Source organism: Lagopus leucura, unplaced genomic scaffold (genome assembly GCF_019238085.1).
Source record: "Lagopus leucura isolate 7727_CA_CO unplaced genomic scaffold, USGS_WTPT01 Super-Scaffold_739, whole genome shotgun sequence".
Lineage (NCBI taxonomy): Eukaryota > Metazoa > Chordata > Aves > Galliformes > Phasianidae > Lagopus > Lagopus leucura.
Genome location: NW_024962255.1, coordinates 7,638,700 through 7,660,824, shown reverse-complemented (window position 1 = coordinate 7,660,824; position 22,125 = coordinate 7,638,700). Strand labels below are relative to the sequence as shown.

Genomic DNA, 22,125 nt, shown 5'->3' with positions numbered 1-22,125 from the left:
TATCACCAGTGGTGAACTAACCGTTCATTTTTTCCCCCTCTTTGCTTCCAAATGTGTTAACCTAGATGATGGTGAATAGAACAACAGAGGTATATATAAATATATATATGCATCATCACTCCTCCATGACTTAGTGCTGCTGCATCATGTTTTCCTCCTCCTTTTTGCATCGCCTTCTATAGGATAGTTACCTGCTTTAGATCAAATGAAGTAGCATGTGCTAGAGAACACTGTAGTTTAGATACCAGGGCTTTCTGCAGCTGAAACTAGGGTTTAAAAATGAGAGTAAGTGTTCTTGGGTGCTGATTGCCATCATAAAAAAGCGATATTATGTAAGATGGAGTTTTCAGGGATTCTCATGGAGTAGACATTTACCAGATGTGTCAAGAGCTGCAGACAACCCTGTTGTGTTGTGCATTCAAGACTGATTTCAGGCTTCTGCATGACACTTACCTTGATGGTGTCAGCAAATAGAGTGATCTGTGATTTTAAATCTGCAAAACTCCCAAAGCAAGGCAGTGGCAGCTAGCATGGCTTGCTAACGATTTAGAAATGCATCTAGTTCCCCTAAGGTTTCATACTTTGCAGGACTGATGTAATTGCTGCATGTTTTAGCATTATTTTTAACAGAAGTAAAACTACTTAAATATGAAAATAACTTGCTGAAGTGATGTTATCAGTAAGGAATCTTCTAATTAGGTTGATAACTTGTGGTGTCTGAACATAACCCAATGTGATTGCCCTCAGTGGGAGACTGATCTTTATGGTACTAACCCTTGGAAATAAATCCATATTAATCATTTAAAATGGTCTTTGATGTTGTTTTCATTTGCATCTACTTTGAATTTATAAAAACAGTTAGCAAGTATCATCAAATGACTTGTATCTGAACTTCTCCTAAGAATCTCCTAAGAAATTTGGTTTGCAAGTCTAGTATAATGCCAATAACAAGTAGGCATCAGAAATCAATGTATTATAAAAGACAGATCAATGCTTTAATAGTTACATGTTTTGCTGCTGTTTTTTCTGAAATATCTAAAAGTTTTATTTTAGTTCTGATCTTCTAGAATAATTACGCTAATTGTATTTATTTTCCCTCCTGCACAGCAGTATGATTTTATCTAGGCTTTGAGAGTGAGTAAATAATTGCCAGTGAGTGAAAACTAGTACAGATTTGGTATGGTGACTTGCAGCACACTCCTATTACTAGCTTTAGTCAATGATGTGCTACAAATTTTGGAGTACCGAACAGTTATTTATATATTTTTTTGTTTGTTTGTTTTTCCAGAGTGGGTTCACACCCCTTCACATAGCTGCTCACTATGGAAATATCAATGTAGCTACATTGCTGTTAAATCGAGGAGCTGCTGTGGACTTCACTGCAAGGGTAAGAATGGAATCATAGTTACTCTAGTTTACTTAATCAACACTTTGAAACTTTTTTTCACAAGATATGGAAAAGTTATGTGTGCTAGAGGAGACGCCTGGCCTGACAGCTTGCTTTGTTACCTTAAAGTGTGTGTTGGGGGTGGATGTCCATGCTGCTGAACGTGAACTTTAGCGCTCGCTCTTGAAAACCTCTGTTTTAACTAAAACCAACCAAACAAAAAAAAAACCCTACTATTTTCATAGTTAGTGTTGTGAAAGGCAGGCTGTTTGGTGAGGAGACTCCTTCCACCTGTACCTTTAACATATGGTAGGAATTCTGTCCCTGTTGAATTGTCCTCAATATGCAGTAACATATGCAGTATCCAGTGAACAGGAAGGGAAAGTGTTGCTGATGGATAAAGCAGCTGTGCCTTCACTGCATATGCGAGTGTCAGATGATGCATAAAGAAGATCTGAGAAAAATGAGGGGTAGAAGATGAGAATGAGGTATAGAAATGGAAGGGAGTTAAGATTTGAGCCTTATAACAGAAGCCATGATAAAGTGGGTGAAATAACCTTCCTGATCCCATAAGCTCTGATCCAAAGTCAAAGGAAAGTAGCAGGATTGTTCCTCAGATAAATGGAAAAGGAGAAAAAGCCAGGATGAATGTGGTTTGGGTTTCTGAAATATCCCCCATGTCTGCAGCTTTTCAATTAAAGTGGGGTGAAAAAAAACAACAGTATTGAAGACGGTATATATGAGGGAAGCTATTTGGCATGGTATCTGTGATTAGACAGGACTGAACTGTGTCATATTCAACAGTTTCTCTGCAAAGGTTTTGAGTATGTGTTGTGCATATTGTTTTTGCAATGCAAAAAGTATGATTCTACTGTTCAAATTATTTTGTCACATAACAAAAGCAAAATGCAGTTTTTCTTTTACTTCAGATATATCATAGAATAATAGAATAGTTTGGTTTGGAAGGGACCTTTAAGATCACCTAGTTCCAACCCCTCTACTATCGGCAGAGACTCCTCCCTGTAGACCAGGTTGCGCACAGCCCAATCCAGCCTGGCCTTGAACGCATCCAGGGAGAGAGCATCCACAAACCTAGCTGGGCAATCTATTCCAGCGTCTCACCACCCTCATAGTAAAGAATTTCTTCTGAATATCTAGTCTAAATCAGCTTAAAACCATTTCCCTTTGTCCAGTCACTGTCTTCCCTCAATAAAGTCCCTCCCCAGCTCTCCTGTAGGCGCCCTCAGGTACTGGAAAGCTGCTATAATGTCTCCTCAGAGCTCTTCTCTAGGCTGTAGAGCCCCAGCTCTCTCAGCCTGTCCTCATAGAGGAGGTGCTCCAGCCCTCTGATCATCTTCATGGCCCTTCTCTGGACTTGCTCTAGGAGTTCCATATCCTTCTTGTGTTGGGGGCTCCAGAAAAGGACACAGTACTCCAGGTGTGGTCTCATGAGAGCAGAGCAGAAGGGCAGAATCACCTCTCTCGACCTGCTGGTCACTCTTCTCTTGATGAAATCCGGAATACAGTTGGCTTTCTGGGCTGCAAATGCACACAACTGGCTTATTTTGAATCTTTCATCAACTGACACTCCAAAAACCTTCTCCTCAGGGATGCTCTCAAGCTATTCTCTGTATCTGTGCTTAGGATGTATCTGTATATGTAATATGTATATGTAAAAACTCTGCTGCTTCCATACTTAGTTATATTTACTTAGTATTGTAAAATCATTTAGACTAGGGAAAAATCATAAGATCATCAAGCAAAGTCTTTGATAAACATTGCAAATCAACAAAAACAGTAAAATAACATTGTGTTTATTTACTAAATAAGCTACTATTTTACTTATGGGACTTCTCAGAATTAAATAAAACCTGAACAGTTCTTTTGTAGAGTTTCTCTGTAGCTAATAAGGAAAATTGATGAGGGGTAGAGCATGGATAGAAGTGCTGAGTAACAAACCTTAGGTGTTGTGCCACACATCAATCATAGAGCTGGGACCCAAAATGTTTTCTTTAAACTGCAAGTAGGAGTGCAGGTGAGTACTACAAGTGCTGACCACTGTTCATTCAACATAGCGTTGTTCAGTAGTCTGTTAATGAAGATAAATGCTCAAAGCTACGGAGAAAAAATATAAAACACAGTGCAGTACCTACTAATGCTGGTGAGAAGAATACTAGCAGATACTTGAGTAAAGCTGATAGGTGAATATCAAAGGAATGGAACTCCTTGTGTATTTCTCACAAATTGTTTTCCACAGCTCATGTGTCACTAAAATAGGTTTTATGTTACTGGTGAAAGAGAGAAGGTCCAAGGCTAGATCCATGTGAAGTTCATTAGTTATGGGTAGATTTGGCAGTTAAGGGAATTTTCTAACTATGAGTGCTTGGCTTCACTGATTACATTGATTTTTTTATTCCAAGAGCCTTAATCTGACCAAATTAGAGCATTAAGTCATTTTGAACTGTCATAAACTTTGGTGTTCAATATTTGATAGGCACTAATCACAGGAGTGAGGAAGATGAACAGATCTTGTGTTAACTCTTCCACTCAGAAACATGATTAAGGATTAGCCATGCAACTACATTAGCAATTAGCAGCATTTATTGCCAGTGTTGCTAAACATCATCCATTTGTTCCTGTTTCAATGAAATAATAAATCTGAGCTTTAGCAGCATCAATTTGGATTAAGGGCACCAGTGGAGAGCAGGTAAGAAGTCAGAAGAGTGTTGTTCCTTCCCCTTCAAGATTCAGAAATCCCAGGTTCACCCTCCATGAGCTTTCCTCATCATCAGAGAGGAGACTGCTCAGACAGCTTGGGATGTGCAGATGCAATGACAACAGCCCGAGAGAGCAGTGCTCTCAGTGACTCAGTGCTAAGCAGCTTGTTTGTGCTCACAGTAGCTGGGTGAAGGCATCTGCAAAGCTCATCTCTACTACGTGGTGGTTGCAAATCTATATGAGGTAGCTCTGACAGAAATAATTGCATAAATATAGTAATATGAAGTTGAATTTAGTTCTATCAGAAGGCTGGAAATGAAGGCGCTTAATAGAAATATAAGTTAGATTCTGGTAAAGCAGTGGATTTGTAGACAAGCGCAGACAAATATGAGTTGAGGACAAAGTATCAATGTTAGCACCAAGTAACAGAGTCCTTGCATGATCCTTGATTACCCAGTCAACAAGACAGGCAGAGGCACTAGAGCAGATGCTGAAAGTGATCCACAGGTACTGCCTGCCTGCTGCCACCTCATTGTTTCTTGTTTGTTTAATTTCTATAAGCATTCTTCACAATGAGCTGTGTGCCTTGCCTTGGGGAAGGGTCTTTAATTGAGTTGTTGAGAATCTGGAAGACAAGCAACAGAGTGAAGGTGGAGAAGGGATATAACCCAAATAAAATCATACTGTGTGCATGCACTGAAGCTTTCAGATGTAGAAAGACCAAACTGTAGGATGATGATGTCAAAAGTGCTTTTGACAATCAATACTTTTTCCTTTGTCCTGGCTGAATAAATATGAATTGACAATTCTGTATCTCTGAATTTATGTTGAAGTATTTAGAACTGTCAGTTCTGGGGGAGAATTGAACAAGAACAGAGGATTATGGTAACAGGGATTGGTTTGTATGGAATGAGGCAACACAAAGACAAATGTATGAGTTCAGCTTCTGCTGAACATGAGGGTAGGTGGAGGTAGAGTGGAGGGACAAGCAGGATGAAGGCAGAGCTCTGAGTTTTGAGAGCAATGGTGAGTCTGGTGAAAAGAGGAGATGGTGAAATGATACAAAAAAGGAGGAAGGCAGACTGGAAACAAAGCTGCAGTGTTTTCAGTGGATTTCTGAGGGACTCAAGGGAAAACCAAATTAAAAAAAAAAAAAAAAGTTCCAGCATTGAAGGCAGGGGAAGATGTAAGTTTGATAATGGCTGCTGGTGTGTGGACAGGAGGTGAGCAGTAGTGCTGTACTGTAAATAAATGATGTCCCCAGTGATATGTGGTAGCAGCTGCTCTCCTCACCCCTGCCAGTGTACACCTGCCTGCCTCTCGGTTGTCATACGCTCACTCCTTTGTTCCCTTCTTTCATTGCTCCTAAGAAAAATAGGCATAGGTCCAGGAGCTCTTACAGGTGTTGCTGTGCCTGCTGGCCAGTGTACCTGCAGAGCATAAAGGCTGGGAGGTTTGGAAGGGTGCCTCCTCTTGATTTGCAGTCTCCCAACACAGCAAGAGATTTAGTGACTTCTCTTCCACTGAAGTGCATTTGCTTTTCTGAATCTATATGTTCTCTGACCTTACTACAGGAAAGGAACACGCAGGCAATGTGGTGCTACGTGGAAAATGTCCTGCAGGATGGATGGAAATGACTTCAGTAAATCACCTTTGTGATGCCCTTAATTCCTACCTATTTCTAGGGAAGGCAGCTCCCTTAACCTCATAACCCCAGTCCAAGCCATTTCACTGATTTTGTGTTGGCCTTTGCCATTTTGTACCGAAGGAAAAATATTCTTTCTAAATCACTTGACTTCTTGGCCTTGAATTATCTGTAAACATGTTACAGTTTCTGGTATCTATAAGAAACTTCCATGTGTATGGCTGTGTTTCTCTTCATCATATCAATGTGTTTCCCTCTTGCTAAGCTGTGAAATAATCACGTACAGGCTAAAGAAGTGAACGAAGAGAAGAAAGGGTTAAGCAAGGATGTAGTCGGTCTCCTTGGCAAGTTTAATGTTTCAGTACAGTCATTAGCTGAGCTCTGAAGGATTACAAAAATGCCTAGCACCATTCTCTAATGAGCAAATATTGTTCATCAGCCTCTTCTAACTTTGAATAAAACTTTACCCAGTGTTGCCCTGTGTTTTTGATAGTTTTAGTATCTACTTTCCATGTTCTAGAACTACCAATTTAATAATTAATATGGAGTGCCAAATACTCTCCTGTTCCAGACTTTCCTTCTGGAAACCTGTTGTTGTGGTGTACAGTGAGCAAATAAGTGGGGAAAACTGCTGTGTTCCCATCTGAGCTGCTGCTTCTGGTGCTGAGTGCTGTTGCAGGTGCTTCTTCACTCTTGCTTACCAGGAATCAGATCACCTTCAGCCTGAGGGCAGGTGAGGTGCTGGAGATAAAGGACAGGTCACAATGGGTTTTCATTCTCTACTGCCCCCTTCAAATTTGTTTTGAGCAAAGAATGCTTTGCTCTTTGGTATCTAGGACTTGGAAAGGTGCATGCAGATACATGCTAAATGCGAGTTACAGCCACTGAATGGAATGAGAAACCATTTTTGTTAGCAACTCTGGTTAAATGTACATTATCCTGTGCAAGAAAACTCTTTTGCTATAAATCACATCTCTACAGAGTGCCTGCTCTTTTCCATTCAGGCTTTGGGCCACCTCAAGGGCAGCATGCAGGGAGGGCTGGGAATGAAGCTGTGTAGCCAGGTTGCCTTATGCTTAGGCAGCACAAGTTGGCATTTCTCCATGCCTGCATGTGCAGATTAGGTAGGTGGGAAAGGTACAAGGTACTTTGAATAAACAGCTTTTTTTTGCTTTTTTTTGCTTTTTTTTTTTTTTTTTTTTTAAATAAAAATTGGGGAAAAGGCATACTTGAGGGGTTCACAGAGTCATTAGATTATTATTCTTCTGACTTGAGTCATCTTGCAGTGGCAATAACTGTCTAGCCCAGGTAAGGAAATGCCTCTGAAGTTCTTACCTATCTCTGAGGGAGCACAGTGGTTAGAAAAGAAAAAAAAATCATTCTCTACAACTTTTCAGACTGAAAGAAAGTTCTGTGACTCTCACATCTACTCCATATTTGAGTAAGCCAGAAGATTCAGGTAACAAGGGAATTCTCTACATGAAGGTGACCTCTGCCCAAATCTTTTTTTACCATAGCATAGGAGAGGTGGTCATTATGCCATACAACTGCATCCAGCCTTACAAACAGCCTTCCACATTCAGGGCACTCCTTTTCTAGAGCAGATCTCAGTTGCACTGGCAGTGGACTTTGCCTGCAGAAAGTTTGCTTACTGCAAGGTTGAGAAAGGATTTAGTAATCTTGAGAGGGTGGTGTGAGGCCAGCATGCATTAATGATGACCCTGAGGCTGAGGGGCAGCACACCATTAGTCCATCAAAAAAAGCAGGCAGTATGTAAGTGACAGTAACATAAGAGAAGCACTTTTTTTTTATTTCCCTAGTGGTAGCTTGTCATAATGGTTCCTTGCTATATTCTTCCCTCTTTCAGGATTCATTTAAAGCATCTCAAGCCTGAAGAAAAATGAATATATGAGTTATACAATAATTAATTTAGCATCATCTAAGATTTACTAAACAATAAACAGAGGAGGGAAAAAAAAGCTAATTCTTTGCATTGTCGTTTTTTCTGCAAAGATGGTATGTTTGCACCTGTAATATCTTTTATTTCTGAAAGTCTCATGTGAGCTTCAGTGATCAGTAACAGCTGCTAAACTAGAAAACTTTTATCTGCAGGACTTCTACTCAGTTATAGCTCCAGTTTTGAATTGCAGAAAACGATAGGAGAAAATACTGTCTGTTCTCATATAAAACGCATTGTTGTAGCTGCATGGTTGCCTGTAACAGTTAGCACAATCCTCCACTTTCTCCATGAACTGGTAATATGGATAATATTCATGCAGTTATTGATCACAATTCTAGTACATGACAATCAATGTCATGCTTTTTTCTTAAGGGAACCCCTGAGGATGGAGAGATTTTCTAGACTTTACCGCTGAGCAGTCTGTCTGTTTCAGCCTGTTTTACTCATTCTTGGTCAGTTCTGAGTCAGCTCTCAGTGGGAACAGAGAAGGACAATTTTATTAAATTCCAATTCATCTGAACATTTTGGTAAGAAACTATGTTTTAAAAATAATTGAATAAATGTTGTGGTCTGCCCCTGACAATAGCTGCAGCATGGGAATACAGCTTGTCCTTCAGCCAAGCAACCAACCTGCTGCTTGGACTGTCGGCCCTTGCAGGATTGCAGAGGACCAGTCCCCACTTCTGTCTTTGGCACAAGACATTGCTTGTTTATATTGCTTCTACAGCATCAGTTCTCCAGAGGGATTTATTTCCAGTTCTGCAGTGCACCCACGTTACTTACCTCATAGCCCACTTAGTCTGCGTTTGAAACAATATGACATGAGTGGGACATGAATAGGAAACACTTATGTTTTGCTTGTTTGCTTTTGAAGATACTCTTCAAAGCCTAATATGGTACTACAAGTGCAAATATTTACTTTTCTTGTGTATTATTAGTATCCTTATGCTTGTAAACTCAGGCTGTTTGATGGAAGAAAATTGCAATCCCAAAGCATATCATACCTCTGTCTATTTTTAGTTTACTGCATTTTTTTTTCTAAATTCCTAGATATTCCTGTTGCCAATTTGTAGCAGTAAGAGATAACATGGACTGCTGTGGTGAGATGTGATGGGTGGGGGCTTGTGTCAGTGGGAACTTGGTGGTTTCATTTCAGATGGGAAATGGAAGTGGCTTTTTGCTCAGAATAGGATAGCTTGAATTTTTTTTAATTTTCTTATGAAACTGTAGATAGATGCAGCTGAAAGAGCTTAGTGTCTCCTCTCATCAGCAACAAGCAGAAGCTGCTGAAGAAGAAAAACAGATCTCTTTTCATCCATCCTATTTATACCTGCAAAGGAAGGCACAGGGCCTGTGTGAGAGCATAGCAGCAAACAGTGCATGGAGGTACAGGCAAAATAGCTGAGCACGATGTTGCGAGCTTTAAAAAGAAAAATGCCTGCATGTAATCCATCACACTTCTATTTGTATGTGCTTTCAGAATACTTTGAATCATGTAGTCCGTGACATCTGCCAAAGGGGAGAGGAAAGACCATGTGCTATTTAATAATGCTATGACCATTTATTGTGAAGTTCTAGGTTGTTATTCTTGTAAGTTATATTTTATATTCCTTGCACAATCTTTTTTTAACTCTATAATTGGATGGTAGGGGATCTCACTGGTGAGGGATTTTCATGACACATTATCCAATGTTTGATATTTCAGCAGTGAGAGCAAGGAAAGGAGTGCTCTGATAGACTTCTAGATCTGAACTGCATCTTTTTATGGCAACTTCTTGAAGGGATTTCATCTTTTTTACTGCAGGAAAACATCTTCAAAAGTTTCCTGATTTACTATTCTTCCTTAAGAACAAAGGGAGAAATTTATAGAAGATCAAACAGATAAAAATAGACTGAAAAGGCAGCAGATGCTGTTGATTTACTGAAGAATTCAGAACCTTACATTTGGTGACTATATTATTTGCTGATACCACAGTTTTGGTGTTAATAGTCTATACCCAGGCTGTGCATATTATGAAGCCTTTTTGTTTTATCTCTGTTTTCTTGTGACAAGAACAACTGGGGTTTGAATTGCTTGCTTTCCTTTTTCTATCATCAGAAACATTAACGATGTTGATATCTGAGGTTTGTTCTCGTGTCAGTTGACATTCTCAATTGTCATAGATGTGTGCTGAGATGGGATGGGGCAATGTATGTGGTGCATCCAGCAGTGATTCCCTAAGCCTCAGCTAAGCCCAGTAGTGACCAAAGACAAGTTGCTTGCCCTAAAATTCAGTGGGCAGTTGTACAGATTTTCACATAATGTTTCCCTTCATCTGTGCAGGGCTCAGGACTCTTGGCAACCCAAATTATTACTTCATATCGTTTGTTACCTGTGAAAGCTCAAATTAGTTAAATGCCGAAGTTAAATTCTGAATGGAAAACTGGCCCATCTTGATTTTCTTTACATTGATATTCCCATAATATTTTTCACAGTTGATAAGGCTGAGCAAGGCCAAAAAGGCTTCTTCTCCTTTATCTCTTAATTCCTTTCATGAACTGCTTGAGTAGGTTAATAGAGTGTGGGGAAAAAAAAAAAACCTAGAGAGTGAGCAAGTACTGCATCTGCAACTCTCTTTTTCCAGCGAAAAGGAACTGAGTTTGTTCATAAGGACAGATATTTCACTGGGTGTACAGTGTTCCATTTCCTTTATTCCTGTTCAAATTGTTATTTCCCAATAGCTGTGTGATTTTTGCTTTTCCTAACAATCTGTGACTAAAATGAATATATCCTTTATGTACCTGTCTCTTTCTAATGTGAATGCAGTTAATGCAGTACAAACCAAATATAACTCAGGATTTCAAGGTATTAGAGACTTTTAATGTATATGCCTTTTGTAAAGACAGTCTATCAAATGGAGGGAAGGAGGCTTGCTGGCTCCAGCTTGTACAAGTGAGCTTGGTGCTTATTAGGTGCTGGAGAATTTCACCATGTTCCCAGCCAGGGTGCTTGACCCCTGCCAGAAGCCGAGACCAACTGTGGAAGTCATGATAGTATTTGTACTAACCTGAAATGTGAAGGAAATGAACAGGACTCCTTTCTGACTATAACAATAAGTATTATTTTTCCCCTCTGTTGCAGACCAACAGTGTAACCTAACCCTTAGCTTCTGAGGGGAAGTCTTCTCTTTTGCAGTTGAGGTGCTTGTCTGCCAGTGCTCATCCATTCAATCTAGAATCAACTGTCTTTCATTTAAGGCAATAGACAATCTAAAAGATTGGGCTGGTGAAGAATTAGATCCAAAGAGCATGTTCTTGTCTGGTTATTTTCCCCTGTGCCACACTAATTTGATTTAGTTTGGTGTCAAATGAGAACCACATGTTTAATCTGTGTTACTCCTGCCTTTGGTAATGCCTTCATCTTCCTCTTCTATTTCTTTGATGATGCTTAGAAAAGACATTTCTTCTACTCTCTACTTAATGTAGGAAATTATTTGTAGAAATTATTTTGCAATGTTAACAGGGCACTGAAGTCTATTAGGCTGAGTTAGTCTCTTTGTCCATCAACCCCAAGCAAGCAGAGCAAGCAGAAAAAACTGGTCCTCACTGGTCCTAAATTACCTGCAGTACCCCCTTACTTGAAGATATGAGAGTTATTTCCTCTACTGTTCTTTATTGAGAAAGTACAATTTGTCATCTTCTCCCTCTGACCTTGGTAACATCTTTCCTCCTGGGAAGAGGGGAAAAGTATAAAGTATCTCAACATAATTGTCGTCTTTTTTTTCTGCCCTCTTTGTAGCTGATACACTAATATGTTGACCCCATATTATATCTGAATTTAACTCCCAGCCAGATAGAATCACTCATTTTTTCAAAACCAACTCAAACATTGCATGTTATGCAGTCTCAGATTTACATCCCTGAGAAGGTTAGGCATACCATACTTCTTGTTTAATGTGTTAATTGTCTCTACATTTTATTTCACTTTTTAAATAAATTGGGAACTACTCTGACAAAGTAGCTGTGATGCTCTAATGATTCGTACTGGAGAAAGCAGCTCTGTCATTTCCTCTTGCTAAAGTGTATTTTACCTCTGCAGTAATATTAATTCATACCGTCCAGTAGCTGTGGGTTAGCTTCGTAGGGAAATTGCAAGTAAATAAAAATAGAGCATATTGGGTTAGGTACTGAGCATCATTATTAAGCTGTGAGTCAACTTGTCACATCTGTGAGATTTTTTTTCTGGTACTGGCTTTCTCTCATTCCACTCACCTGCAGTTTTGAGGAAGTGCTGTTTAACGCTCCGTTGGCCAGGTAAGACATTTGTACAGCTCTCCAACTAGTCAAGGTAATGGGTGCCTTTCCAATTCAGTCAGCCAGAGGACACATGCTCACTAAAATTCACTGCTTTCTGCTCAGTCAGGGGGAAGACAGCTTTACACAGCCAGCTGTTTGGGCTGCTCCTGAACGCATAGAAAAGTGTTCTTTAAAATTGTTTGCCTCCATACTGTAGCTGCATGCTCTATTTATGTTCTTTTATCTCCACTTAGCTCCATATGATCAAATATATCCAGGATGCATCTTTCATACACCAACAGATAAAGGATTCATCAGAGCATAAAGAAATGTCCTAGCTACATCTTGTTAAAAAGCATGTTCGTGCGTGCACGCATCTGTTATGTAACTGCCCTCAATGTGCAGCTCAGCTACACTCTGCTATCTTGTGGGGCATCACTGGAGAAGCACACATGAGCCTACTGGAAGGGGAAGTATTTGGTCAGGTAGATGAAATGAGTGATGGAACCATGATACAAAGCTGCTTAAGAGTCTTTCAGAGTTTGCTGATAGAAATAAATGACATGGGCATCTTGTTGTTTATGAATGAGACCTCCAAATGAAATGCTGTTTTTTTTTTTTAAATCTACATAGCTCCTAACTGACAAATGAAGTTTTGATGTATTCATTCCTTTTGTTGTATGTACAGAAACAGGCACAGATGGAGAAAATTGCTAGGGTTTAAAAAGTAAGACTGACGATGTTTAGGTCTTGTACAAAAACTGACAAATGGGGCACAATCATGATGTCTTGTTATAATTCCAATCACAACTTAAGCATTTCTCTTTATAATGTGAAAATGATGGCCTAACATCACCTTTCAAATGTGGAGGAACTCAGCTTTCACTTCCTTTAATATTGCCAGATAAATAAAGTCATGTTATCCCTCAGCAAAGCTGACATAATTCATTCTGTGAGCAAACTAATTGTAGAGTTCCTGAAAGACATGTAAATTTATTTTCATGTTTTGTTTTCTTCCACAGAATGATATCACACCATTACATGTTGCATCGAAGAGGGGAAATGCAAATATGGTCAAACTCCTACTTGATCGAGGAGCTAAAATTGATGCCAAAACAAGGGTAAGCTTCAGCGTGAATACTGCAAGTGACTGTATGGAGTTCTTGCTTCTGACCTGAAAACTGCTATACAAACTAAATCATTCGTCTTTCTGGCAGGCTACCATAACTGTACTGCATTTCTTCCTTATAAAATGATTGCAGTAGGATGCTAACGATTTACGTCTCTTAAAACAATGTGAAACACCTGAATGGCAAAGTTCAGAACAAACTATTTTCTGTGTCCTTAGAGAACTAAGTTAAATGATGTTTTGAATTAGCTGGGGTAGAAATGGCTACACAGGAAAATACTGAAACGTGAGAATTCAATTCAGATCTTTCAGAACCTGAATATTAAAAGAATAACCTTCACTGCAGTATGTTTGCCTTTCTTCATCCACAGGGCAGTGTTACAGAGTGTAGCACTGGTGGTGAATCCCACCACCTCTTGCAGAGCTGTGTGACAGTTCAGCTTCTGCCTGACTTGGTGCTTAACTACTGGCTTGGATTTGTGAGTAAATGTGCCAGGTGTAGTGATGGTTTCCATCCAGATGGTGCCTGACTTGAGTTGCTGAGTGTCCTTAGAAGGTCAGTGCAGACACTTACATCTAATTGTTGTAGTTAAAACCCAATCAAACCAGTTTAGGACTGTTTTATTTACTTACACAGTGGTCAAAAGAAATGTTCAGAAGTTGTGAAGTAAACCTTAGAACTAGTACTGCGGGCTGTCACAGCAGTCTTTGCAACATGCTCCTGTACAGGTGGGGCAGTCTTCATGGTGTTGTGACTGTACCTTTGGAACAATTGTAGTTTCCTTGAAATGTTAGCTTGACGTGTATCTGTCTTTCATTTTTAGTTTTTCTGTATAATTTTCACCAGAAAAAAAAAAAATCTTGAACAGATCAAGAATATAAACTAAGAATATCTTTTATGCACTTACTGCTGTATGCACAGATTTCCGTTTGGTTTTCTAGGCTTTCAGCAGTGTCTGAGATTTCCTGCAGTCTTTGTTGAGAGACGTTCTTATTTTTTATTTTTGTGACAAATTCAAAAACTGGGTCAGCTCCTTTTCTCTTCACTCTGTTCACACTTTTTTTTCCCGTTGTTTTTCTGCTTTACCTTTAGAAGCAATTCATGATTTCTTTGTAAGATGCATCTATTTTTTTATAATTGGGGGGGTATGGAAGGGATAACTTGTACACAGTGGGTGGTTCTTGCTCTTGACGTTAGCGAGAAACACTGTCTCAAGAGGGTTTAAAGAACAGCCTGCATAAAATCTTTGGTCCTATGCACAGTGTGCACTAGCTTGTATGGAATTGAGTCTTAACAGACTGCCATGCAGATCCATTCTCTTGTCAGGATGTGGTACCCCACATCTATAACAACTGTTATTTTCTTTTCTTGTTACTTCCCTTTGCTTTCTACCTTTGTATATCAAAATGACAGCATAGCTAGCACTTGATCACAGAATTTGACTTTTTTTTCCTCTGCTGCTGGCTTTGTGTCTCACCCTTGATTTTTCTGCTGTGATAGTTTCTTAGAAGCACTTTTCTCCCTCAGGGTGGTATTGGCTCCTGGGTTTGCCTTGTGTGGAGGATGCGACCATTCTTTCTGAGTAACCTCCTCTTCTCTTCCTCTCTTTCTTGCCCTCCATTGTTTAAAAAAGCAGTCAGACTGGAGGCATGTTTCAAACACTTTTAACGTCAGCCATTCCATGATTCTGATTTCTTTCTTCTGGATTGAAATACCAGTCTCCTACCTGCCACACTGGGTGCTGCTGGGATTAGAGGGCAAGGGTGCATATCCTGTGTAGGGGGAGCCCATTTTGATGATGTGACAGATGTGCATTTGGGAACATGGGAAGGAATTCTTTGTTTCCTCTCTACAAGCATTTATTTGGCTATTGCAGCCAGAAAGTTGGGGACCACTATTTTAAATAGTTGAAGTCTGACTTGTTCTTTTCCCGTAGTTAAAAACATGATCTGTTACATTTTCTGTGTCACAGACCCCAGGGTCAGACATTAGGATAATTTATGTAACTAAAAATATGGGCTGTGATGGAAACAGGATCTAGGAAGAGGACGGAAGCATTAACACCTCTGTAGTCTGGCAGAGCTTCACAGTGAGGGAAGAGTGCAGTTCTGGAAGATCTTGTGGCTTGGTGGTTTTTGTTGTTATTTTGTTCTGTTTTTGTTCCTTTCCTTTTCTGGTTTCACCTAGAGAATTCTCCAAATACTTCTTCCATATATCAAAAGGGATTTGTGTAACTTCTCCTACTTGTGCCATATGTATGTTGCACTTCTCTGGCATCGCCAGAGGCATCATTTTCTGCTAGTTAGTGATGACTTGGAAGCTTTCCTCCCAGCAGCACAGACACATCCTGGCAAGGGTTTACCAGCCCCTGGTCTAGGCAGTAAGGGGTTCTACCAGGGAGATCTGAAAAGGGAAGAGAATCATTGGAATAGATCAGAAGGAATTTACAAGTCAGTAGGAGAAGCAAGAGAAGGCTGAGAGTAATGCAATACTAGAGTAGAAAATATTTCAGCAGAGACTGCATGACTTGTTCAATAATTATGATTAATTGCTGTGAGCCATTATACTACATGTTCCTATTAAAGTTCTCTTGCTGTTCCTACCTGACCCAGTGTTTTTTTTCCCAAGGCAGAATAATCGAGGTGTGTCAGTTTTGCAGACATTTCACTTTTTTTCTTAAGTGCTCTCCTTTTTTTCTAATGTCTCAGGCTGAGAATGGTCTTATGAAAATACAGGATGACAAAAGCTGCAGTCATATCCCTTTATAGCAGTATGACCACTACTATGCATACTGAAAGGCAACAAGCTGCCAAGGCTGTGTTTTCTAACTGTCAAATCACGTCCATCAGCAGGATACTCAGTCTGAGCCCAGCCTCCAAGTGCTCTGCGAGAGGCAGGGGCAGGTGCTGGCAGAGCATGCAACTTTACACAGGAATGGGATTTGCACATAAAAAATAAGTGAGGCTTCTCTTTTATAAGTTTATACATGTTTATAAAGCTTTATAAATGTAGGTGTGACCTCTTCTTTAAGTGAAGCAGAGTTCTGTAGCTTTTTTGTTTTGTTTTGTTTTGCTTTGATTAAAATCATTTTTTTCTTGGATACTATTTAATGCAAATGTTGATTATGGAGCACAAAAGGCCTCCTTAAAGGTGAACTACAACGTTACTGTACCCATATGAAAGGACAACAGTACCAGAAAAGAGCTTGTTTCCCTTGCTCAAAGGCAGGAATTCCCAGCCCTTTTGCTTCTCCTTATCAGATCTGTAACTGACCTTTACAGGAGTTTGCAGAAGATACCATCCTGTGATGCTGAAAAAATGCCAACAAGGCTGGGATCTTAAATGGGACAAATTTAGCTATTCAGCTGTCATTTTGTGATGTGCCCACAGTCCATTCTCTGGAACTGGTAGTGGAAATGTTCTCCATGTAGAGTTGGCTTTTATTTTTCACAGACATACCCGTTTTGTAGATAAATTCACATAAAGTCTTTCTTGAGCATTAAATTAAGTTGGGGTAATGAATTGTTTTCCTTAGTCATTTCTCTGAGCACTCATGTTTTCTGCTGGCAGATGGTCGTGGAGACTGCAGTTCTGAGGTACTGCACAAAAGGTTAACGTGAAGGACTAAGTCCTTATCCTGTTAAAATTATTGTAGAAGACATCCATGGCCTCAAGGTTTCTATGTATTCATTAGGGATAGGATTTGATGAGCACCACAAACATTGTTGTGCACCTTTGAACTGCAGTTAAGAGTTCAGATAATGTATGAGCATATGAGGTTATTTCAAAAAATGATCTTGCATTCATTTTGTGACTCAGCCTCTTTTTTTCTTTAGTTCACACTTACTTTGTCCTGTTTATTTTAATCAGTTGCTTCTCTTCCAGCTGTCCTTTGTGTGTGTGTGTGTGTGTGTGTGTGTGTGTGTAATGTCTAGCAGCTGGCACTTGGGGTTTTGTACTTAATTCTTTAGTGTACTCCTCAGTAACTAGCCATGCAAAGCCCTAACCGTGCCCCTGTTTTTGTCTGCCCTTGGCAGCTTTTTTTAACTCTGGTCTTTAACAAACTTTCAAGCAAAGACCTGTTAATGCCTGATGTAGCATGTTTACTGAATGTTGCCCTAATTATTTTTTCTCTATCTTCCAGAAAAACTTTAAAAATAGTGTAATTAGGCTGATCAAATTAGCTTGATTTTCTTTGGCTGCCTAATACTGCATATGCCAAAGTGAATTTGTCTGAAGCAGGCACTGAGCACAATTTAGCTTGGATTAACAGTAAGTCTGTAATCTTCATTTTACTGATTTTATAGCTAAACAACAGGCTAGCACTCATATCTGTATGAGAACATGTGGGATATACTCTTTTTAAGATGCATCAGATCATACATAAGCTGCTCCAGAAAAGCCTCCTGCTTTAAGATTAAAAATAATGAGAAGAATAGCACTGACTTGGCAGCATATTTTGCATGTGTAAGCAGAGCAAAGCTCATTTCTTACCCTGCTGCACTGGTGACTCTTTGTAGTAGCATTGATGAAAAGAAGAGTTTGTGTGATTTTAAGGTGTGTAGAGGCCATGCTGGGCAGAAGCACCTGCTAAGAAGCTCACCATGCTGGAATAGGGATGATAAATCCTAGAGACAGCAGTAATTTGTGCAGTGCTTATGGGAAGGAAGCCTGTATCTGAGCAGAATCCCTCCTATTTTCCTCCTGGCTTCTGCTGGAGATGCTCTTGGGCTCTCTGGAGGAATAGATAATACAAATGATATGATTTGTTATGTCAGTATATACTTAGACTGTCTTTAATCTGCAGATTATTGTCATAATCGTTTGTAATGTTTTTTTCAGAGCCATTGCAGACTATCATATTAAGGAAAGATAGCTTCTTAACTCATGCGGTGCATTTTATGCTTTGTGTAGTGTAGTCTGTATCAACCATAAGTAAGCAACTAGAAAATCTCCTGACAAAATCAGTAGTCTTGCTGACTTCAGAGTAGTGTCTTCTAATCTCAGATTTTTTGTAAATATATATGTAAATGTTGTGTGTTGTACATCATTCTGTGACCTGTTTCAGATCGACTCTGAATTTCTTTACTTCTTCTTAGGGCCATATAGCAATTTACTATTCTGGGTGAATAGTTGGTTCATTTTCAGAGTACCAAAAACCCCTTGCAGCTGAGTGAGCTGTCTCAAAGCATATTTGCCTTTTCTCATGGGAGCCCTGACATTCTCATAAGAATAGCTTCAGATACGGTGTCCCAACAAGAACCTACATTGCATTGCAGTGTTGTGTCATGCCGTGTGATATATCTGCTGTTGGGACCGCTGTATGATTGGCCAGGCGTGACTGACTGCCTGCCACCTCCTGTGCTGTCGGAGCCTTGTCAGCTGCAGGAAGCAGCTGTGGGCCCAGCACAACCACACTGTTGTGGCTCTGTGCTCTGGGGAGCACTGGTGTAATTCAGGATGCTCTATTCAGCTTACGGAGGTGAGCAAATGCATCTTATTCTCTATGATCTTGGTATAATCTGAGAAGTGAGCTGAAGAGTGTTTGTCTTGCATGAATAAATAGCTCCTGAATTGCATTCAAGTTAAGTCTTATCCAAAAATCTTTCCTTTACCTGCATCAGAATTGTATGTCTTAAGTAATAGAAAGTGTACAGTTAGAGCCGCATTAGGTTTATATGAGAACAGCAGAAAAATTAAATCAGAAGAATTTCTGCTGCCGAATTTCAAAAGCTTCTTAGGAGAGAGCAAAAAGTAGAAGCAAGAGAAGGGCATAAGACTCTCAAAATCAGTACCTCCATCCCTCCAGCTGCCTTCTATACTTCATTAGCCTTAAACTAATAACGGAACATTATATATATGGGGAAAATACATAGAATAAGGTAATTTAGGAGAATCTTCTATCATACAGAGTGTGTGTAAATTGACAAGCACAGGATACGTGATAAGAAATTAGATAATCCTTTATATAAAAATGTTGTAATATACTTCAGGCGATATGAAGTATTTTTAAGAGTGGTGAAAGACACTGGAGAGGGGCCCCTTCCTTTATGATCTGTGCTTGAAAAATTAGAAAATGCTTACCTTGCTTCCTTGTTAGTTATAAGGGCTTCTCCTTTGACATATTTGCTGAAAATTTAATGTAGTTGTTGTATAACAATAATCTTCTGCAAATTTGGCTTGCTTGTAACAAGTGAAAGATTTGCTTTTACTAATTAAAAAAACATACATTTTTCTTCCTAATTTTTCTCAAAGCCGTGGCATTACTATTTGCAATAACCATTATGACATATGGTATTGAAAAACTCCATGTGACTTTACTCACAGTTACTCGAGGCATGTGTGCTGTCTTTCATCATAGCACCCATTACGGAAAACAGAGTACTTGAACATTTTAAACAGGATACAAGACAAGGAACAATCAAATTACCTTGGAATAATTCTGATGTTAAAAAAGTGTCTTTGTCTTAATTGAGGAACGTATTTCTAGCATGGTGAAAACTATTATTAAGAAAACTATTTTGAAAGAAGTACTGAGCATAGGCTGTGACCCTGGACCAGACATTCAGCTGGAAGTTGCAGTTATGGTTTACGCTACAAGAAGCAAGAATTAATCCAGCATACTTTTACCACCCAGGGTTAAGATGGTTTTCTCATCTGCTGTACACCTGTCAAAATCAATGTAATAAAATGAAGCTCAATAAGAAAGATTTTTTTTTTGAATATAAGTAATACCCATTTGCTTTGATGCATACTGACTGACCCAGTTTTCTTGAAGACGTGCAATCAAGAAGTACCTGATGTACAATCTTCCTTAATGCCTGTAAAGTAGAAGAGCCCATTGCACCAATTTGATACAAGTATTTACATATTTAGAAAATGGAGCCAAAATGTACTCTGTACATTTAAATAAATGGGTTCAACTCTTCAGATGCACAGGATCAACACCCAGCAGAAAATAGTTTCTTTAGACATTGCAGGTTTTTTTTAATAAAAGTGGAAAAAAAAAAAAACAAAAAAAACCCACCAAACTTTACTGTGTCTGAGTGTAATAGATAATATTGCTTGTGTCCCCCAGGATGGGTTGACCCCCCTCCACTGTGGAGCAAGAAGCGGCCATGAACAAGTTGTAGAAATGCTGCTGGATCGTGGTGCTCCTATTCTTTCCAAAACAAAGGTAACTGATACTGTTCTATTTTCTGCAGGGATAGTCCTTGTACTTTTTTGAAGCTGTAATTCTGCATGATACTGTATTTAAGAGCTTGATAATAACTTCCCTGTTTCATAGCTATTTAAAGTACCTGTGTGGGAGCTCTCCAAAGTGGATGCCATATGTAGCACACGTCTGCATATCTAAAATATGTTAAATCAAGATGCACAAGAAAAGGTTTTTCTGCCGACCGAAAAGGCATTTATGGTAATTAATCCCAACACTTAGAATAACAGTAGCTAGAAAATGTCTGTATCCTGGAATAAATACATGGTGATTACAGTATATTTTCAGCTTGCACTGAATTACCCTCAGGCTAGAAAAGAGATAATGGATATAAATAGAGTAACATCTTTTTGCAGGTAACAGCTTATATTTGATTGGGAACTGGAGTGATTACCAGTTTTTTCACTTTGTTTCTCTCTGCAGTTTGTCACACAGTTCTTCATGGGAATTTCACATCACCTGCACTAAAATGTGTGCAGATTGCTCTGGACTCTGGTGATCTGTGCTGCAGCTATTGCTGGTTTTAAATCTCGATGCAGTAGTCTTGTTTGTAGCACAACACATTCCATGACTTTACCATCCAAAGACTGACAGTTGAATTGTGCAGTTTTTTGATGTTCTTTCCCAAGATATGTTCCTCCACTTTTTGGCTCTCAAGTCTGTAAGCAACATGTCATGTTTCCTTCTGTTATTTCTCCTCTCTTCTGTCATCCTGCCCTATTCTTTCTCAGCGTCCTTCTATATTCTGCTTTTCTCCTCCCTCTTCTTTTTTTTTTTTTCTTTTCTTTTTTTTTCCCCTTCTCTGGACTATATTTAGCTTTCTGTTTGGAGAGGCTGTGACACCAGCTTGGTTCTGCTCAGTGAGTCACTGGCAAGTGCTGTCATGGTTAATCTAACAGACAGGATCCACCCGTCCTCTGCATGCTGAGTTTCCATTGGGCTCCAGGAACCCAGACTTAGAATCTCCTCAAGCAGAAGGAGGAGCAAGTTGCTTTCCAGGACATATCCCCTTGTTTCAGCCACACTGAGTCTAGAGCTTGTACTCCAGGCAGTCAGAATTTCCCACGCTCTCTGGTAGCTCAGTTAATTGACGGAGGAAGCATAAAGCCCATTTCCTTGGTTTTCGCTGTCTTAAATAAAACCTACTCTTATGGAACTATGTTTCTTTGCCACACGGATTTTGCATGCCAGGAGTTATCCTGAAGCTTAACCTGCCGTGTGGGGTCTGTGGGCTTTGAATTAGTTCTTCCTCTGAGGAGATTCACACTGTGTGGTCCATAGTTCATTAGCTGAAATCAGACGGGTGAGAAGATAGATTGGTAGGTTTGAAATAGCACAGTGCTGGAAGACGCGCTTTGGACATTGAACTGCAGAGGCTTGTTTGGACACCTGCAGCAAAATGAGAGCTCCTCACTGGAGAAGGGAAAACTATATTACATATTAAAAATGAGCAGAAGAAAGTGCAGAGCTTCCTGAACTGTTCTCTGATGTGTAAATTCTGCTGTTTTCAGAAAGTGATCTAAGAAGTTTCTACCTCTGAATGACATTAATGAAGCCATTCATTTGGCACTAAACTATGGTACAGTCATCTTGTAAAACTCATGATTCCATTCTCTTCAAATAGAACACATCTTGGAAAGAATTGGAGCGTCTCAAAGTTTTCTCCTATCAAATGAAATTATTTAGAGGGAATAACTAGACTGCATTTTGATCACTTTTTCCTATTAAGAGATTATTAGGATAGCAAAGGTCCTTTTTCACACTGGAATAACCTCAAATTTATTTTCTGGGCAG

The 22,125-nt window shown here is 39.4% G+C and overlaps 1 protein-coding gene across 2 annotated transcripts in view; it reads left to right on the top strand.

Annotated features, from left to right (window-relative positions):
• The window catches only part of ANK3 (ankyrin 3), a 346,475-nt gene that overhangs the window by 212,110 nt on the left and 112,240 nt on the right, over window positions 1–22,125 (top strand). For both annotated transcript variants that reach the window (XM_042862644.1, XM_042862645.1), the window contains exons 8-10: window positions 1,289–1,387; window positions 13,008–13,106; window positions 20,194–20,292. In XM_042862644.1, the coding sequence (XP_042718578.1) occupies window positions 1,289–1,387; window positions 13,008–13,106; window positions 20,194–20,292 (297 nt within the window). The remainder of the gene's footprint in view (window positions 1–1,288; window positions 1,388–13,007; window positions 13,107–20,193; window positions 20,293–22,125) is intronic.